The sequence below is a fragment of the Apis florea genome, unplaced genomic scaffold (genome assembly GCF_048593485.1).
Source record: "Apis florea isolate Af1SG1 unplaced genomic scaffold, ASM4859348v1 contig_3170_pilon, whole genome shotgun sequence".
NCBI classification, from domain to species: Eukaryota; Metazoa; Arthropoda; class Insecta; order Hymenoptera; family Apidae; genus Apis; species Apis florea.
Genome location: NW_028256714.1, coordinates 6,305,088 through 6,322,794, shown reverse-complemented (window position 1 = coordinate 6,322,794; position 17,707 = coordinate 6,305,088). Strand labels below are relative to the sequence as shown.

The following is a 17,707-nucleotide window of genomic DNA, read 5'->3' as shown; positions in this document are numbered from 1 at the left end:
TGTCTTTGCAACAATGCTCAATAAGGGCGTTGACACGATCGACGACGGATCAATGGCCATCTTATTCCCTTCCTGGATAGTTTAGATGGTTCACGAATCTGTCTCAAAGTCGGTAAGCTAAGGGTGTAAGTCAGACCCCAAGGGAGAATACTATGGCCACTGATTGCATCCAAGTGCTGAGCTGCGGGTTTATGACATCGTCGCCATTGAGCATGTGAAGGCAAAGGCTTAGATAACTCATCTAGCTGGATTCCGTTCGAGAAATTTCCACCTCTTGATTTCAAGTTTTGAAATTGGAGAAGGATCACAAGTAACAAAGTTTTAAAAAATTTTATTGTATCAGATATTTACAGATATTGTTTGACATTAATTAATAAATTCTATTAATTTTAATATAATTAAAATTTTGTGATGTTCGAATATTGATTGACAATGTTATTTAAATATTTAAATATTGGGAAGCAAAGGAAAGAGATACTTGCATAATCGAATTTTTTAATTGAATATTTGTGACAAGAAAAATATTGAAATCTTAATTATTACATGTCAATATAATGTGATATTATTTTTTTCAAAAATTATACACATTTCTGCACTTTTCTTTTTTAAATAAGCAAAATCGCATTTTTCAAAGTTTGTTAATTTATATCCAATAAATATATTTATTTCAATATTTGAATATAATTCGCAAGAAATTATCGTTCTATACATTTGTTTATTACAATTTAATTGAATTCATTGTCTTTTAATATATTAAAACACTCTGTCTGTCATATGCAAAGTATCGATTCCTTATAAAAAGATAAAAGAAAAAAAAATTGTAGAATAAAAATCTAAAACCAAGTTTGAATTTTTTAATTACCAGCGAAATCGACTTAATTTTGGATACAAATGAATATTTTTATAATAAAAAAGCAAGAAAATATGGAATAAAATTTAATTTTATTTTTGAGTTTTCGTTTTTAAGAAAATTGAGATCGAACCCATACAAAACTTACATAATCCTGTTTTCGAAAACTAATTTCTAAAACGAAATAAAATTAATTCTATATTCTCTACTATAATCCACATATAGAATAATCTTCTATCGATAATTCATACACATATTCATTAGCCAATTTTCCAATTTTCCTTTATCCTCTCTTCCTACCTTATCCTTTTACAGAAGAAATCATAAAGCAATAATGAATATTAATTCCAATCTCTGTACACCTTTTTTTGCATGTCGAAATTAATCCATCACCTTGCGCTTTCCACGTGTCGTCCTTTTCCGCAAGCGTGAAAAGGAGTATCGTCTCCTTTATTCCCTTTCAACCGAGTTTCACGGGTCACGTTAACGATATTAACGACTCCATATCGACACAGGGCATGCATCTGCCTTCGTCCATAAATTACAAGTCTGATAATATCGAGCCAGCTTTCGTATCTGCATCGATCCTGTATCGATCCTGTTTTCATCCATTTTCCCGTGGTTTTATCGGGGGCCACGAACGATTCCATCGTCTTGTAGAACCCGGGATATTCTCTTTCTCTTTTCTTTTTTTTTCTTCCTTCTACTTTTTCCGCTTTTGAAACGGATCCTTGGTACATTTGTTGCGGATTGACGTGCACCGTGGTGGAGATCCGGCCGCATAAAGGCTGCGATTTACTAACTTTTATGGAATATTGCACGAATAACGTTCCGCCTTTCATTGTGTGACAACACGTCTTCTTGGATATTCTTGCACTTTATTATTCTTTTGTTTTACGCGCATGTTTGACATCGTCTTTATTAGATGCTGGAGAAACGCATAAAAATAATGAAAAAAGTAATCGATATCGATATAAAATCGTGATTTTTAAAATCAGGTCAGATTCGAACTCAGCATTTGACGAAAACGTGTAAGAAAACCATCCAGCAATCCATTTTCTCAAAAAAAAAAAAAAAATACGTATACATTACGAAAGATTTAATTACAATTAATTGAAAATGTATCAAAATACGAAATAATTTTGAAATAAGATGATCAGAAGAATTTATAATTGTTCGTGCATATATATATATATTTTTATTAATTTATTTTATCGTTGGATGTGTGTAACGGGTTTTGATTGGTTGAAAGTTGGTTGCGCGATTTGAAATTGTGTGTGGGTCGCGTTGTTGAAGAGTTGTATCGGTGTAACAGATCGTTGGAATCGCAGACAAGTCGCGACATTCACAGGGACTCGCGTGCCAGTTCCATGGATATTAAACTTTGCCGAACAAGTTTCTTCTTCAGGTATATATTGTGGCAGCTTTACAAGTTTCAGACTACGAAGTTCGAATACGGAAATGTGGCCATTAATCAATCTGCTTCATGGTTTGCAAATTGCGGCTGTTCAATTTCGGCATTGATAATTGGATTTCTATTGCAACTGTTGTATCGTATGATAAGGTAGAATCGAATTTTTACCCGTTTCTCGCCAATTCTTCACTCGAATATATTAATATATTCGCGATTTAATTTATCAACAGTTGAGAAATTTAAGATTGGATTAAATTATTTAAAATTATTAAAATTTGTTATTACCATGTTCAATTGCCGAGATTGAAGAAAAAGTAAATTTTGATTCGAGAATTCGTGAAAATTGAGGAAAATTTCTGCTTTATTATCCGTGAAGTTTCAAATTTATGGATAAAGTTTTAAGAGTAGTATCCCAAATTCTAGTATTGTAAATTGGAAACTTTAGTATTCTCTTTCTTACCTTTCGAATAAATTTAATTCACTTCTAAAAGTTTAATATTGCGAATATAGTAAAAAATTTTAACTTCAGAAAATATCGAAACAATCTCTGCATTGCACTGAAATCTTCTAGTATCTACTTTTCGAATATTCTAGTATCTGGACATTTCGTTATTCGAATATTATATTTTTCTATGATTTTTATCTTACGCATTGTTAACAAATTAAATCGTAATATCATTCCTGTTTATGTACACTTGTCATACTATACTATACTATACTATAGTTGATATTATTTGCATTAATAATAATTTCATACAGAATTCAGACAACGAAGAGAAATTACATTTAATGCTAAGTAATGGAATGAAAAAGAAGAACAATTACAATTAAAAAATATAATTGAAAATCATTAAGACGCCTCCATTAAATAAGACATTTAATGGAAAAATAGAAATCTGGATTTTGTTGTGCTCAATAATTGTCATAAATCAGAAAGGAGGAGAATATTTCATTATATGCAATAGCAACGAGAAAAATTCTACAATTATTCAAAGATAATTGTATTTATTTAAAAATATAAATAACTCTTTTAAGGGAAAGAATTTATGTATAACATAATCATTGTTGAATAAAGTCAATTCCTTGGGAATTTTGTTAGAAGGGGTTAAAATTATACGAGATTCGAAACATCTGCTGCAACACATGACAAAGTTTCCAATTGGGCAGTTGGGCACCATATAATCAATGTGCCATTAATGGCATAAACCGAATTGAGTTGGTAACAGGACATGGATCAAACGCATTCGAATTAAATGGCCAATTGTGACAGCCCACAAGGGAACTTGGCCAATTCGAAAATTCTAATTATTTTGCTGGTTTGAAAATTCGTGAGAACCATCTCGACAGACGCTTTTTGAAACTTTTTAACGAATTTTATTATACACTCGATCGTTTCAGCATCTAATTATTTCAATATATTTGATTATTTTTATACATTCGTGTAATAATTTAATTAAATTTCTGCTATTATGTTATAATATTATATTCATATTATAAATATTATTAATGCTATTAAATTAATTTTGATATTATTTCGTATAATTATAAATTTCTTAGATACATGAAATAAATACAGAATTTAACTTAAGAAAATATGTGTAGATCATTTTGCTCTCTAATATCAAGATTTTCTCTACAAAGCATTAATCAAATTGAATAAATTTATTTATTAACTATTATAAAATTCCAAATTGTATTCTCTGATTCTCCATCATTGGAAATATGTTCTTTTAAAACTTTGGCACTTTGAAATTTATGCATAAAATGCTACTTTTTATTAGCAAGAAATTAATCACAAACACCATAAGAAAATTCGAAATAAGTTTTTTCAAATATATTGTCAATTATATAAAATTGTTTTACTTATTTGTTGCCTTGTTCATCTTATACACAAAACAGTTTTTATAGTAATTTCGGTTAGACGAAGAATTCAGTAAAACCATTTACACGTCTCGGCGGAGAATCGATCTGCTATGATCAGAAAGCGGAAACGAAATTAATTAACGAATGGTATAATCGCATGGTACCTTCCCTGTGAGAGAGTTTGGTATCGACGTAATTAAATTTACTTTTGTAACCTGCTATCTCGAGGATCGTATTATCAAGCACGGTCAAAGTAACTTGTAATTATTTTTGCACGGGTTGATACGGTAATCCTTATAGGAATAGGAATAAGTGAATTATGCATGTGGATTAATTTTACATTTATTCCATCAACGTATATTATTTATATTATTTTTTTATTATTATTAAAAGTAATTGCTACGAGTCGATATTGTGATGCCTATTTTATAAAGGATTTTAAACATTTTCGTTGAAATTTTTATTGTATCAATATATGTAGATTATGGTAGATTCGAGGGTATTCTAAATGCAAATTTTTTTCTTCAGAAAATATACACTGGATGGAGTGAATAAATGAACTGGATCGATATGATGTTTTTAAATTAAATAGAATCTAATCATTTGGGATGCAACAAATTTGATCAATTTAAAAGATTGGAAAGAGTCCATCCCATTTTTTCAAAGGAAATGTTTAATCTCTTGTTATATAAATGACTGTCAATCTAGTAATATTTTGTGTAATTAAAGAACAATACTTCACTCAAGAATATATAGAAAAGAATTTAAATCACTAGAAGTATAGAATATAAATTCTTCTCTCTATATTTCTTTGTACATAGTATACTTCACTGAAATTCATTATGTATGCAGCATAGAAAGAAAATGTAAAATAATAATTATCTAAAGAAAAATTAATGATATTTAAATTTTAAAAAACGAGTGGCCCTTTTTCATCCTTATCCCAATTTTTTTGCTCCAGTTTAATCAATAATAAATAAAGGAGAAATTGATATCTGTATATAATACTTAGGAAGAAAATGATTATTATTATTTTATTATATCTTGTACAGGATTATTTTATAAAACATTCTTAAAGAAACCAAAATTTATTTTATTTCTGTGCCATCATTACACTATTGACTAGCTCTTCATCTAATGCAAACTTCAATTGTTTATAATTTAATAAATAAAACCTCATTTTTGTATACGAATTTTCATTTGTTTTAAAGAAAGAATTGATTCTTTCTCAAGAATATACGTGTATATACATATACCGATTTATTCTCACGTTTCTGAAGAAGTTAATTCGTGTTAGCATCCTCTGCTACTAGGTCAAGAGGTATTTTAACCATTTCAGAATGTATGTGATACTTGACAACAAGAAAGATTTTTCTCAATTCACAATCAGTGTCGAGGATGTGAATGTGCCATATTTGGCAATGTAAATTAGCAACATTTCTTTTGTTCATTGTTTCGTAATGGCTTTCAACTTTTTTTTTGCATCTTTTATATGATTAAATATAAATATGAAATTGAAATCATTAGTGTAATTCAGAATAAATCATTTATCAAATTATACATTGTTTTCCTTCTTTTCAATAAATTGATACTCTTTATTTTTACAAATATCCAGAAATAAATTCAGTAAAAACTTTCAAATTAAATTACTAATATTATAAAAATAATTCGATTGAGTTTGTGTTTAGACTTTTAAATAAACTTTAATTGACACGATAATTAAAGTAAAATAGTACAAATAAAAAAATAAATATCAATTTCTTTTCAAATCAAAAAATTATGAATCTGAATAATGAATTTGAAAAATTTCAGATGTAGAAATTTTTATAAAATTTTAGCTATATTTTTAAGTTAAAAAAAAAACAGAGATGAGTATCTCTTTAAAAAAAGAAAAGCTATAACGTAACGTCATGCCCCGTGGACACGTTGATCGTCCAATTGAGCATTGCCGCTGGGTGATTATTATCATGATCAAATGTCACACAGAAGCCATCGTAATCAGTCTGTACGTTGATTTGTGGTACCAATCACCGCCACTAGGCGGTACCAAGCACTATCACGTTTCTCGCTGGCATTATTTACACTGTTAGGTAGATATAATCATCAGACTAAACAATCGATTGATTCGTCGTATAATAAAGCAATAATCGTTTGATTGATCTTGATATTTCCTATTTTTCTGGACTTCAAACGATCCTATTACCAATCTAAACTAAACTGATATCATTGCTCATCATCGAATAATGAGATTATATTTTATATGAAAAGTTGGATAATGAACTATAACTTATACAATAAATCATTAATCGTAATAGATTGTAAAATAAATTAATTTAAATTAATTAAAGAAAAGTAATCGTATATTTCGATATTGAAATTATATTGAAATTTTAATCACGAAATTCTATCTTAATGTAGCTAATTGCTCATTAATATCTCTTATATTCGTATTAAGGTTTTTTTCACAAAATTTCGAGTTTCTGTGAATCTAAAAATCTGGTCTCAACCTAATAAACTTATATTTATACTTAATAATGGAACATAATTAATTTCCTGAAACATTCATTCAATTTTTTCTCAACAATATATAATAATCACATTGTCTAACGTAAATTTAATGATAATAAAAAGAAATAATATAACAAAATACAAAAAGTATGAACATATATAGAATTAATATTTCGTAGAAATAATTTCAATCTCTAAGGAATCTGACAGACAACTAGACACGTGTTGTCGGTGCATTAGTACAGATATAATCATATTCATTTGGTATTGTTCACAATCTTCTACATGAAGTGAGCACAAAGGCTTTTCCTAATCCACGAAGATTAATGACGTTAATATCTGAGATTTCCATGAAACATTGTTCATCTCAGTTATTTCCTACCTTCTAACCATTTTCGTTATAAACGAATAATCCTCTACGAGAAATACTCTTCTCTTTTTTTTCTTTTTCTAATTGCAGACGTATTTTATTTTCAAGGTGTGTAAACGAATTGAAATGAATATGTGAAACGCACGCGAAACTCTGATCAATTTATATAAACGGAGTTATGCAATTTGTTTCACGTGAATAAATTAAAATTGTTTTCTCCGATTTAATTTCGAAATTAAATATCACGTATAAAATTCCTTTTCTTTTTTTTTTTTTTTTTTGCCTTACAGGAATTTGCTTACAGGAATAAATTTATAATCGATACGAGTGTTTTAAATCAATTCGGTTATATGAATGTGTAAATATAAATAAATCCGTGATTCTGTTTTATATTAATATAAGTTCACCAAATAAAATATTGAAATTATTTGAAATTAAATAAATAATGTTGATATTCTATATGCAAATATTCATCACGCGTATATAATTGCTTATGATGATTCGAAGTATCATCACTAATTGCATAATTGCGATTTAAGTTTATTCGATTAACTTAGAAAATTGGTGTGATAGTGCTTGCTTCGATTCTCGATCTCTTTGACTTATTAACGTACAATGTCTCATGAATATCACGAACTATTTTACAGAGAGTGGTAACTTGAAAATTCTGATTTTGAACGAAACTTCGTAGAAGTATATAATACATAACACAGAATATTTATATACTGTAAGAAACGAATACTTTTTACTTACAGTTTGTGTAACGATTTGTTGATCTTATTATCTACGCGATGGACGTTGATTTAAAAGCCTTAGACCGTGAACGATAAGCTGTAACTGCTGCTCAAATCGATCGATCGAACGTCGTTAACGGTGACCAACCAGCGACAATGAGATTCGCGAGCTCGATCAAAATTCGCTAGGAAACTATTTCGAGCGCCATCGCCTGAAACGTGCGACATGCAGTCATCGTAATCGTGTTACCCGCCGATAGAAATGTAATTCGATCTGCGATGCAACCGGGAGAGTATTGGACGATGAACGATTCTTAGGATCGATTTTAACGGGGATGATGAAATATATGGTGACGGGTCTCACGTTTGTGCTTCTCTGCCTCATTCTTCTAATATGTTTCTTCTTTTTTTTAAGAAATTTGACATTTCGTGTGATTGTCAGGTTAAGTGAGTGGCCAAGTATAAATAACGATAGTTTCCGTAATAAACTATTATTTACACGTTTTGTAAGGTGTTGGCGATTAGAAGAGTATCGATTTGTTTGAATTGATCGAAGGACAGGATTCATATCGAGCAAGAAGAATCGAACTTGTAAACATGAAATAGATAGAAATTCAATAATAATTTTCGATAAAAGTTTATTTACTTGTATAAAAGAATTCAATAAGGTAAGTGCATCTTACAAAAGATTGATTATGCGTTTGTTTTTAAATAATCTCTGCAAGTTAATTTAAATACATAAATTATAGTTATGAATAGTCTTATATTTGGATAATTGACATTTTATTGTCAATTAATTAAAAATCAAAATCAATTAGCTTTTAGCAAAAGCAATCCAATTTATTAGAATTAATTTTAGATTCGCTTCTATTATTGTATCGCACGGCAAATATTTAAGTTACAATATCTCTTGCGAAAAATGTTTTAGTAAAACATAACTTTACTTCACAGTAAGTAAACAATATATAGAAGCACAGTTTCTAGGACAAAATATCCAATAAGAGAGTAACTTTTTAAAATTTGCATCACCTTAACTTCTTTTTTATTTTTACCTCATTTTACCTGTCATTTTACCTGTCATTTTATTTGCGAAGAATATTTACTAAAAAAAAAAAAAAAAAAGAACATTAAATTGAACGATATAAATATTATTCTATAATATTATATATATATATATATAATATTAATCTTGGTAAAAAATTTTTCAGGATAAAATTAAAATATTTAAAGAGATATATAACTCTGTGCTATAAGTATTTTTCTCAAATACGAGAAGGAATTACTGTCTCTTTTCTTTTTTCTAATAAATTTTTCTTCTCTTGTGCGAGAAAATGAAAAAGAAAAGGGTTGAGTTGTCCCGCAGGATTTGAGCTAGTGTGTTGAAGGTGAGCTAAAAACAGCATGATCTAAGATACGATGACTTGGCGTTGACGATCGTGGAAGAAGTTTCATCGTAAAACAAATATTACAACGTTTCGGTTGAATAAGTGACTAGTCGACTAGAAGAATATTCTTCTTCTTTTTCCAAGCTGACGCAGCAATAAAAAATATTGAAGATGAAATGATTTTGGGAGTTTAATCTTGCAAAGAATCTTGCACAATAACCACAATTTGTCTATAAAATTTAAAGAATAAAAAATTTTCTTGTAACACGTTTCATTTAGCATAAAGAATATTTAAATTGTGAAAAATTAATAATAAAAAGAAGAAAGTCTTTTGAATTTTTTTTAAAGTTCGTTCATTGAACCAATGTCTTTACACGATTCTTGGTGCCTCTGCGGCATTTACATTTCACAGCTGTCGTTCAGCTTTCTTGAGGAAGATACCCAACTCGTTAAAACTTAGAACAGGGACGGATTTAAATTAACAGACCAAAAAAATATCTGAAATGTTTCGCAAAAAATGGTTTCAAAGAATGAATAATTTACAAACGAAGTTAAATCTATAGTAAACTTTTGATTAATCGTAAATTTATAATTAAAACCTATCTTTTGCCTTTTAAAGGTGCACAGTATTAATTGCATTTAATAATTATTTTATGATTAATAATAAATTAAAAGTAATTTACACGTTACAATTCATTTTACACAAATTATATCACATTTTAATTCAAATTATAAAATTACTTATATTAATTTTTTCGTTTAATCTGATCTTTAATTTTCTCAAATTAAACTTTCAAATAAAATCCTTCAGATATTGTTTTATTCTAGCAATTCTATAATTAAAGTTAAATTTTAAATAAATGGTATATGTGATTATATATTTAATCAGAATAATAAATGAGATTTTGTCGATTTATTGCTGTACGTATTTTATAATGTTTTACGTGTGAGTAGTATTACGTGTGATATCTTTTAAATTAATTATCTAGATAAATCTGAGTATTTTATTTCGTATATCATGATAATAATTTATTTTTTTTTTTTTAAATCAAATTATAATACTATGCTATACCAACTATGTATTTAATTAACACAAACTTAATATTTTTGCACAATATATAAAATGCAACAACAATATATCAAAACATTTTTTTATTAAATACCTTTTAATAAAAACAATGAAAGCGATTAAAACTTTATACAGATTAATTAGGAGGATAAGCTCTACGTGTAACGAGATCAAGATTGTCGAAAGTTGAGTTCTTTAAACTGTAAAATTACCTGCGACCTACGTAGTATTAAACATATTATTGCTAATATATCGAAAAATAAAATCGAGTGGCGATTACACATATATAATTGTTCAAAATGCTTTTTTGTTACTAAAATGATGTTACTCATTTAATTTTCCAAAAAAAATTTTAATGTCATTAATAATTTTCGAAATACCTGAATCATTTAAATAGAACGTACAGTGATTAATCTAATTAATTTATATACATGAATACATTAAAATTTTTTTCTTAAATAAAAATTACATTATTACATTTATTTTCTGCAATGCTAGTTATTAATTCTATTGATGTTTCCAGTTTCGATACCGATATAATTGTGCAATGATTGCACAACACAATGTTCTTGGTACGTTGTACGTCAAATTAACGAGTCGCTGATTGATGATACACGATCTAAAAAGAAAGGGGATGATCATGTGTTGATTGGATTCGAAAATACCATCTTCATACGCAATTTCCAATACCATCAATTTCAAGCGCAATTGGCCGAATTGTATATGCGGTAATACGAATGCAATTGTTGCAATCATTACATAAGTTCGTGTAAAAACGAAAATCATTCAAGATTATTTGACTATTATTTATTATTCGAATGACTAAGTAAAGTTTAAAGATTATTTTGAAAGAATGTAGTTTTGATAAAACATAGCCAATACATCAGTAATATATGTATTGTTAAATAAAACTTCTTTCCATTAGAATTGTTTTTAATTTGTTTATTTTAATGTGACATCATGCTCTGCTGACATCGCTAGTTGATCGGTACTTGTCATTGGTATGCGTTATTACGTTAGGTAGCTAAGATCATGATCAAAGTATCGTGCCACATTGAAGTTGTGGTAAGTTTGCATACCGATATTATCACAATACCGATTATCGCCACTAGGTGGCCTCGAGCACCACCTCGATTCTCGTTAACATTATCTACATACAGAAGATATAACTGAACAAACGAGTGCGGCCTAATGGCCCAAGTGTTATAGATGATAAATAAATGGTTATACATTCTAATGTAAGGTTAACATGGTAATAATAAGTCACAGGCGTGTCATTTATGAAAAAGGCGGAAAAATAAGATTGATTTTGTGCAATAATAATGTAATATATCTAACTGATGTGAAGAACACGTGTCATGAATTAAATTGATTTTAATAGTAACTAATTAGTTAGAGTTAAAGTGATTTAGTTTTGGAAAGAAAATAAAGATATTTTTATTAAAATTGATCAGATAGATGATAGATTGATTTTATGAATTCTAATTTACAGCAAGGATAAAAATATTTTTTGTGTTATATAGTACAATTTTAAGCAAATCACCATTATCCATTTTCGAAAAGCCAATTGTGCGCTGTTCGTAGGAAACTAAGCTTGATCCTGTACATATATGATAATGTTAATGCGTATATGCCATAAGCCGTAGTAACAGTTAAGTCTTGTACAGAATATGCATTCTAGAATAAATCGATTTTAGTAAACAGTTAGTACTATTGAATTAGTTTTAAAAAGAAAATAAAGATACATTTGTCAAAATTGTTGAGATTTATTTGCATTAAATATATGCATTGATGACATAATCATATAATTTACAACTATTTTTCAATTTTTACTAATTGAATTATTAGAATATTTAGAATATTTAAGATAGATTGTAATTCTATAAGATAATAGTAAATATAGGCAATAATGAAATGGATATAATAAAATTTCTTAGCTAAAGAAACATGTTTTTTTATGTAATTAATTTATCTTTTAAAGAAAAAATTTTGAATCAATATATAATAATAATTAATAAGCAAAATAAAATAACAAGAGCAAATCTAATTCTTATTTAGTTAGTAATTGATAAAAGCTCAGATAATGAATATAATGAATTATTTTTTACGTGTTACAGAATTTGAAGAATCAAATCATGACGACGAATCTGTGGGTGGAACAGGTGAGCGATATTAATTTACTTCGTTAAGAAATATCTATTATATAAAGTAAATAAATTAGATTAATACCTTAATCTGACGAGGAACAAATTATTATAACCATGAAATTTGAAATTTTTCAGAACGAAGTGACTTAAATTTAATTAATATGACGTATTCAAGATTCATTTTCACAATTTTATGAGAAGAAATATATAATTATTAATTTTCTATACGATACATATATATTAAATATAAATTATATATATGCAACAATAGTTTTTCATCTTTTTTTAAATAAATTAATATTTTAAAACTGGAATATAATGGAATATAGCACTTAATTTGTTGACTGATTATTCATAAATACGATAAACAATATTCCAAAGTGCAATATTCCTTATAAAAAAATAAATCGAAAAGAAAAATTAAAATTCGAATGTTTGTTAAAATTTTTTAGATAAAATTGGGTAATTTTTTTGATCATTAATTCATTCATGCATTTAATTACTTTAAAATTTACAATATAGAAAAAAATATTATTTCTTTTAATCTTTCTCGTTTATAAATTGTTTATTTAAACAACTTCACTTTATAAACTCTGATCAGTATCCAATATTATTTACAACTTTCATTTTCTCTCTTCTTTTTTTTTTTTTCTTTTGCAAAGAAATCTTAATTGAATTATCTCATACAGGATAATCGATCTGTTAAATTTGTGTTTCAAAACACGAAAAAAGATCTCTTTCTATTCCATTTATTTATTACAATGACGCAAATAAAACTAATATGAAAAATAAATCTACTAACAATTTAACAAATAACTGCCTGTCGATCAAAGAATTTGAGAGAAATTCGAGAGAGAAGGAACGAACGAACGAAAAGGATGGGTATAATTCGTACGTGGGAAATAACAGACGTTTAGCTGTTTCGAGTCATTCGTAGAGGTAACTGCAAATTGCTTGCCAAGTAATACGTACTCGTGTAACTGCACATCGTTACACGGCTTTTTGCCGGAAAGAATCAAGGCAAGGAAGAACGAGAGGCGAGACAGTAAGTTGCGCAGTGGCAAATGTAATTGAAGGATAATTAAGCGAGACCAATTAACATCTTATCCTCGTTCCGTGGCCAACTTGAAAAATGTCTTCAAAGATAAATCCTGCTAAATTCGTATAAACATAGAATTTACGCCCGTGAAACATTCAAACGTTCTTAACAGCAAATTTAATTTCTTGGCCAAGATCTTAAGACTCTTTAAGAGTCTTAACGCGAATAATTATTACTCGAGAAATTATTATTCGTTTCTTTTGCAAACTTGTTGTAACTTTTTTTTAATTTTTTAGGTAGATTTGCAAATTTTAAAATGTTTTTATCAATTTTTTCCTTCAATATTTTCACAAAATAAGGCGTTTGTTCAGAAATAAAAGCAAGCCTTTTATTGGAATAATGGATGGAATAATTATTGTTAATAATCGTGAACAATTCTAGCTTGTATACAAAGCTTGTAGCATTATTCATTTATTTTTAAAAAATTTGTGAACCTAGAACAACTAATGCAAGAAAAGAATTTATTTCAAATATAAAAATTTGTAATTGTTTCCTTAATTCTTTTCGAATTTCATATTATTTAATTTCAATTTTAACTGCAAATATTGCGATCTTATTACACGCTGAATTAATAACGTTAAGAAAATACTAAAAAGATATTCTGAAATTCGAATCTTGCTATAACTTATACAATAAGTTATACAGTAATAAATTAAGTAATAAAATTATATAATTAAAATAATAGTGTTATATAAAAATTCTAGAAAGGAAAATATAAAGCAGAAGAAAATTAGTTGTATCGGTTCAATAACAAGAATTTAAGTATAGAAATTAAAGAGTGAATAATTACAAAAAATTCAAAAAATGCATTCTCTTCCTAACAAGTTTTTCTGTTTATCTTTAAACAACGCAGAACGTGTTAATTATTACTTTTAACCTTAGTATAACCCAAGTATAATAAGTTTCACGAAGCAAGTTATATATAGTTGAAAAACTACTTTCCAAAGCTGAAAGTTTCTGTCAGCATTACCTATCCCTGTGTTTTTATTAAAACGCATTAAAGTTGCGAGGAGGGGAGAGCAAATATGGCGAGGAAAGTTGTTTTCGATTTATTTTGAAAAATTTAATCAGGGAAGAGTACACACGATTGGAAGCAATATTTTCATAGAATATTTTCATACGAAAGCTCGTTACTCTGAAAGCACAAAGAATATCGACCTCATATCTCTTTTAAAAAACGCACGACCTTTCTGTTTTCTGTTTTCTATTCCAACGTTGATAAACTGTTTCATAGCTTCTGCAAACCAACCTCTTCCTCCACTCATTACCGATGCACACTTCGTTTTCTTTCTTTCGTATTGCTGCCTTCCACGTTCTCTCCCATTATTATTTCTCCTCCTGCGTTTCATTTTTCATCTCTTCCCCTGTAAAATTTGCTTTCTATTGCTCTTCTTTCTTTCTTTCTTTTTTTTTTTTTTTGTATAATTATAGGATAAAAAGTGTGCAAGTAAGTAATGGTAAGTAAAAGAAATATTCATATTTATTCGCGTGTATAAATTGATCAAGCTTGAGTTTCTATATCCTCGTTTTTATCAGAGGAGATATTATTATTAAAATAAGTACATATTGGAAAAATAAATTTTATTTCTTATACTTCGTTCCTTCATCCATAGCGAATAAAGCAACTGTAAGTGGGATCATATTAGAGAAATATCGAGAGAGAGAGAGAAAAAGTAAATTAAATTAAATTCTACAAAATTAAAGTTAATCAAATTAAAATATCCAAAAAGGAAAAAAATGTTCGTTCTCAGATAAATATTATCATATTATTAATTACACAGCCTTCCATCCTTAATACCTTCATCCTCCATTCACTTTCAATTCCCATTTTTCCTCCCCCGTAAACAAATTTAATCGTCCTCGTTTACACGGCAAACTTGTCTCGCGGCATTCCGTGACGTCTCTCCCCACCACCTGCAATTTTTCCCCGGCGAGGAAGCATCGTGATTGGCCGACGCGATTCATAACCGTGCCGCGCCACATGCTGAACACTTGTTTAGTCGGCCGTGACGTTCGATAAAGACAGGATCTGAAATCGAGAATAGACGGGAGGGCGAGCGAGAGGGAGGGTAATGTTACAGATCGTTACACCGACAAGAGTCACATCCGTTTCTACGTGTGTACTTATGCGTGTACGTGCGCTGTGAGGTATTCTGCACGTGTCTCCCAGCGACACGCCATCCTTCAACGTCGAAACCACCCTCTTTACCTTCCGACCAACCCTCCGTTTGCGACCAACCTACCAGGTACAACCGGTTTGCCTTCGGCTAGCACTCGACACGCGTTCCACGTGTAACACACAAGGTAATGACACGGACCTCGTCCATCCTCGAAACTCCTCTGTTTCCTAATTTCCTATTTCTTCTTTTCCTTATTCTTCTTCTTCTTCTTATGCCTTCTTATGCCAAATTTACGAACGAAGGATGGTGTGAAATATAGTAGTGGTTGTTGCATTGTATGGTGAGAGAGTAATATTTGTGTTACAACTTGGTTGGTTTTAATATTTGCGTTACAAAGGATTAAATACGTTTCTACGAGAGCCGATTCATTCTAAAAGTTGGAATAAATGTAAAATAATAAAACAAACTGGAGTGATTTTAAGATAAATTGTTTAAAATTTCATAAATGAACCTAACCTATGTTGGATCGATTTATAAATTCTTGTTTTTAGAATTAAGAAATTAAAGATTCTTTAGAGAATCTTCCAAGAAATCTTTCTATTTAATTCAGATTTAATTCAAAGGATTTTTTAATAAAATGCTATTTCTTAAAGCCCCCTTGAGCTTTTCATTCATCCAGAGTCTGTTCTAAATCCACCAGATTTGTATGTTTTCCATTTACAAATGGATTAAAACTTGGCTATCTTCTCACAATTCTCAAGGAAAGAATAAAATCAAGAAACATTTTAGATTAATCTCTGTAAATTGTTATATTTATCAAACTGAAAAGTTTATCTCTAAGTAGAATTAATAAGAAAGAAAAATATATTCGTTGATTTCAACTTTCCTTAATAATTTTTTTTTGTCAAAAGTATTTCACCCATCTTAACAGCGCAGATGCTATATATATATATATAATTTTAACAAGCAGCCAAGTACAACGATTGGAAGCAAACTTCCGAACTACGATCTATAATGTGGATTAAATTAGTCGATAAAGTTAAAGATCTGACGTAGTAATGTTCTTCGAACCAAACCATAACCAAAGTTCCTGAAAATGGTTGAAGCATTCTCGAGTACGATCATCGTTTGGATTTGAACGATTAATTCGAAAGATAGGCGTAGAACAGGAGGAAGAAAAGAAGGAAGATATTCGAAACGAGATGTATGTATCGTTTGAATTATCCCCATTGAAATTTTCTCTTTTATTCATATAAATGGTAATTCAGGCGGCCAATTTGAATGGGCTTTTCCCTTAACTTTTTCAATTTCGTTGCAATCCAGTGTAAAATCGAGTCTATTCCTAACCATGAAACGGAAATGGTGACAAATTCATTTCTCATTGGCCGCGCTGAAAGTCGATAAAACGACAATAGGATCCCGCCTGTTATCTTGTTTCGTAGAAAATTGACAATTACGCGCTTTTCCCTATTTAATTTGCACAATTCTTCGACTCCACCTCTCGTATGGAACACGTTTCAAATTATACAGAGTATGAATTAAACTTTGCCAATTTGGAACGCTTAATTGCTTTCAAAATTGCACAACTCGATTGCGTTTAATTAATTGTAAGTTATATATATATATTATATCAATCAAAGTTTATGCTAATACTAATTTATGGATCATCTATGAAAGATATTAGTATTTCTACTAATATCTTTGTGAACGATGGAGAAAACAATTTTTCGATTTAGATATTTCTTAATCGGTGTTCGTAAATTTCAGATTTTAAATAATTAAAAAGATGGAAATTCGAGATTTCGAGTGAAAATCAGACAGGCCAAAGAACCTAAATTCTTGAAGGCTATTATCTTAATGTAAATTTCAAGACTGAATAAAAACTAGATGATATTTTTACACGTGTTTTCTTCGTGTGAACAGCATTTTGAAAAAACTAAATAAAAAAAGAAAGAAAAGACGACTTGAAAACTTCATTATTCAAATATTTCTCGCGAGAGGGAGAATTTCTTCGTTAGACATCGCTCGCAGAGCCACGTGGAAATTAATATTTCACCGTGGCTTAATTACATTCAGTTTCGCCGAGTTGTGAACCGATCGAAAATCTTTGACACGATTCTCGAGGCAAGTGGTCGTGTAAGTAGTCGT

At 28.9% G+C, this 17,707-nt stretch overlaps 1 protein-coding gene and 1 long non-coding RNA gene across 2 annotated transcripts in view; both read left to right on the top strand.

The window, feature by feature from the left end:
• Positions 1–17,707, top strand: part of nAChRalpha4 (nicotinic acetylcholine receptor alpha4) — a 226,556-nt gene that overhangs the window by 65,512 nt on the left and 143,337 nt on the right. The window contains exon 3 of the mRNA XM_003692945.4: positions 12,311–12,355. Coding sequence (XP_003692993.1) covers positions 12,311–12,355 — 45 coding nt within the window. The remainder of the gene's footprint in view (positions 1–12,310; positions 12,356–17,707) is intronic.
• On the top strand, positions 7,914–9,460 carry LOC147657400 (uncharacterized). Its single transcript, XR_015292582.1, has 3 exons — positions 7,914–8,186; positions 8,251–8,407; positions 8,948–9,460. It is a non-coding gene; the product is annotated as an uncharacterized LOC147657400 (long non-coding RNA).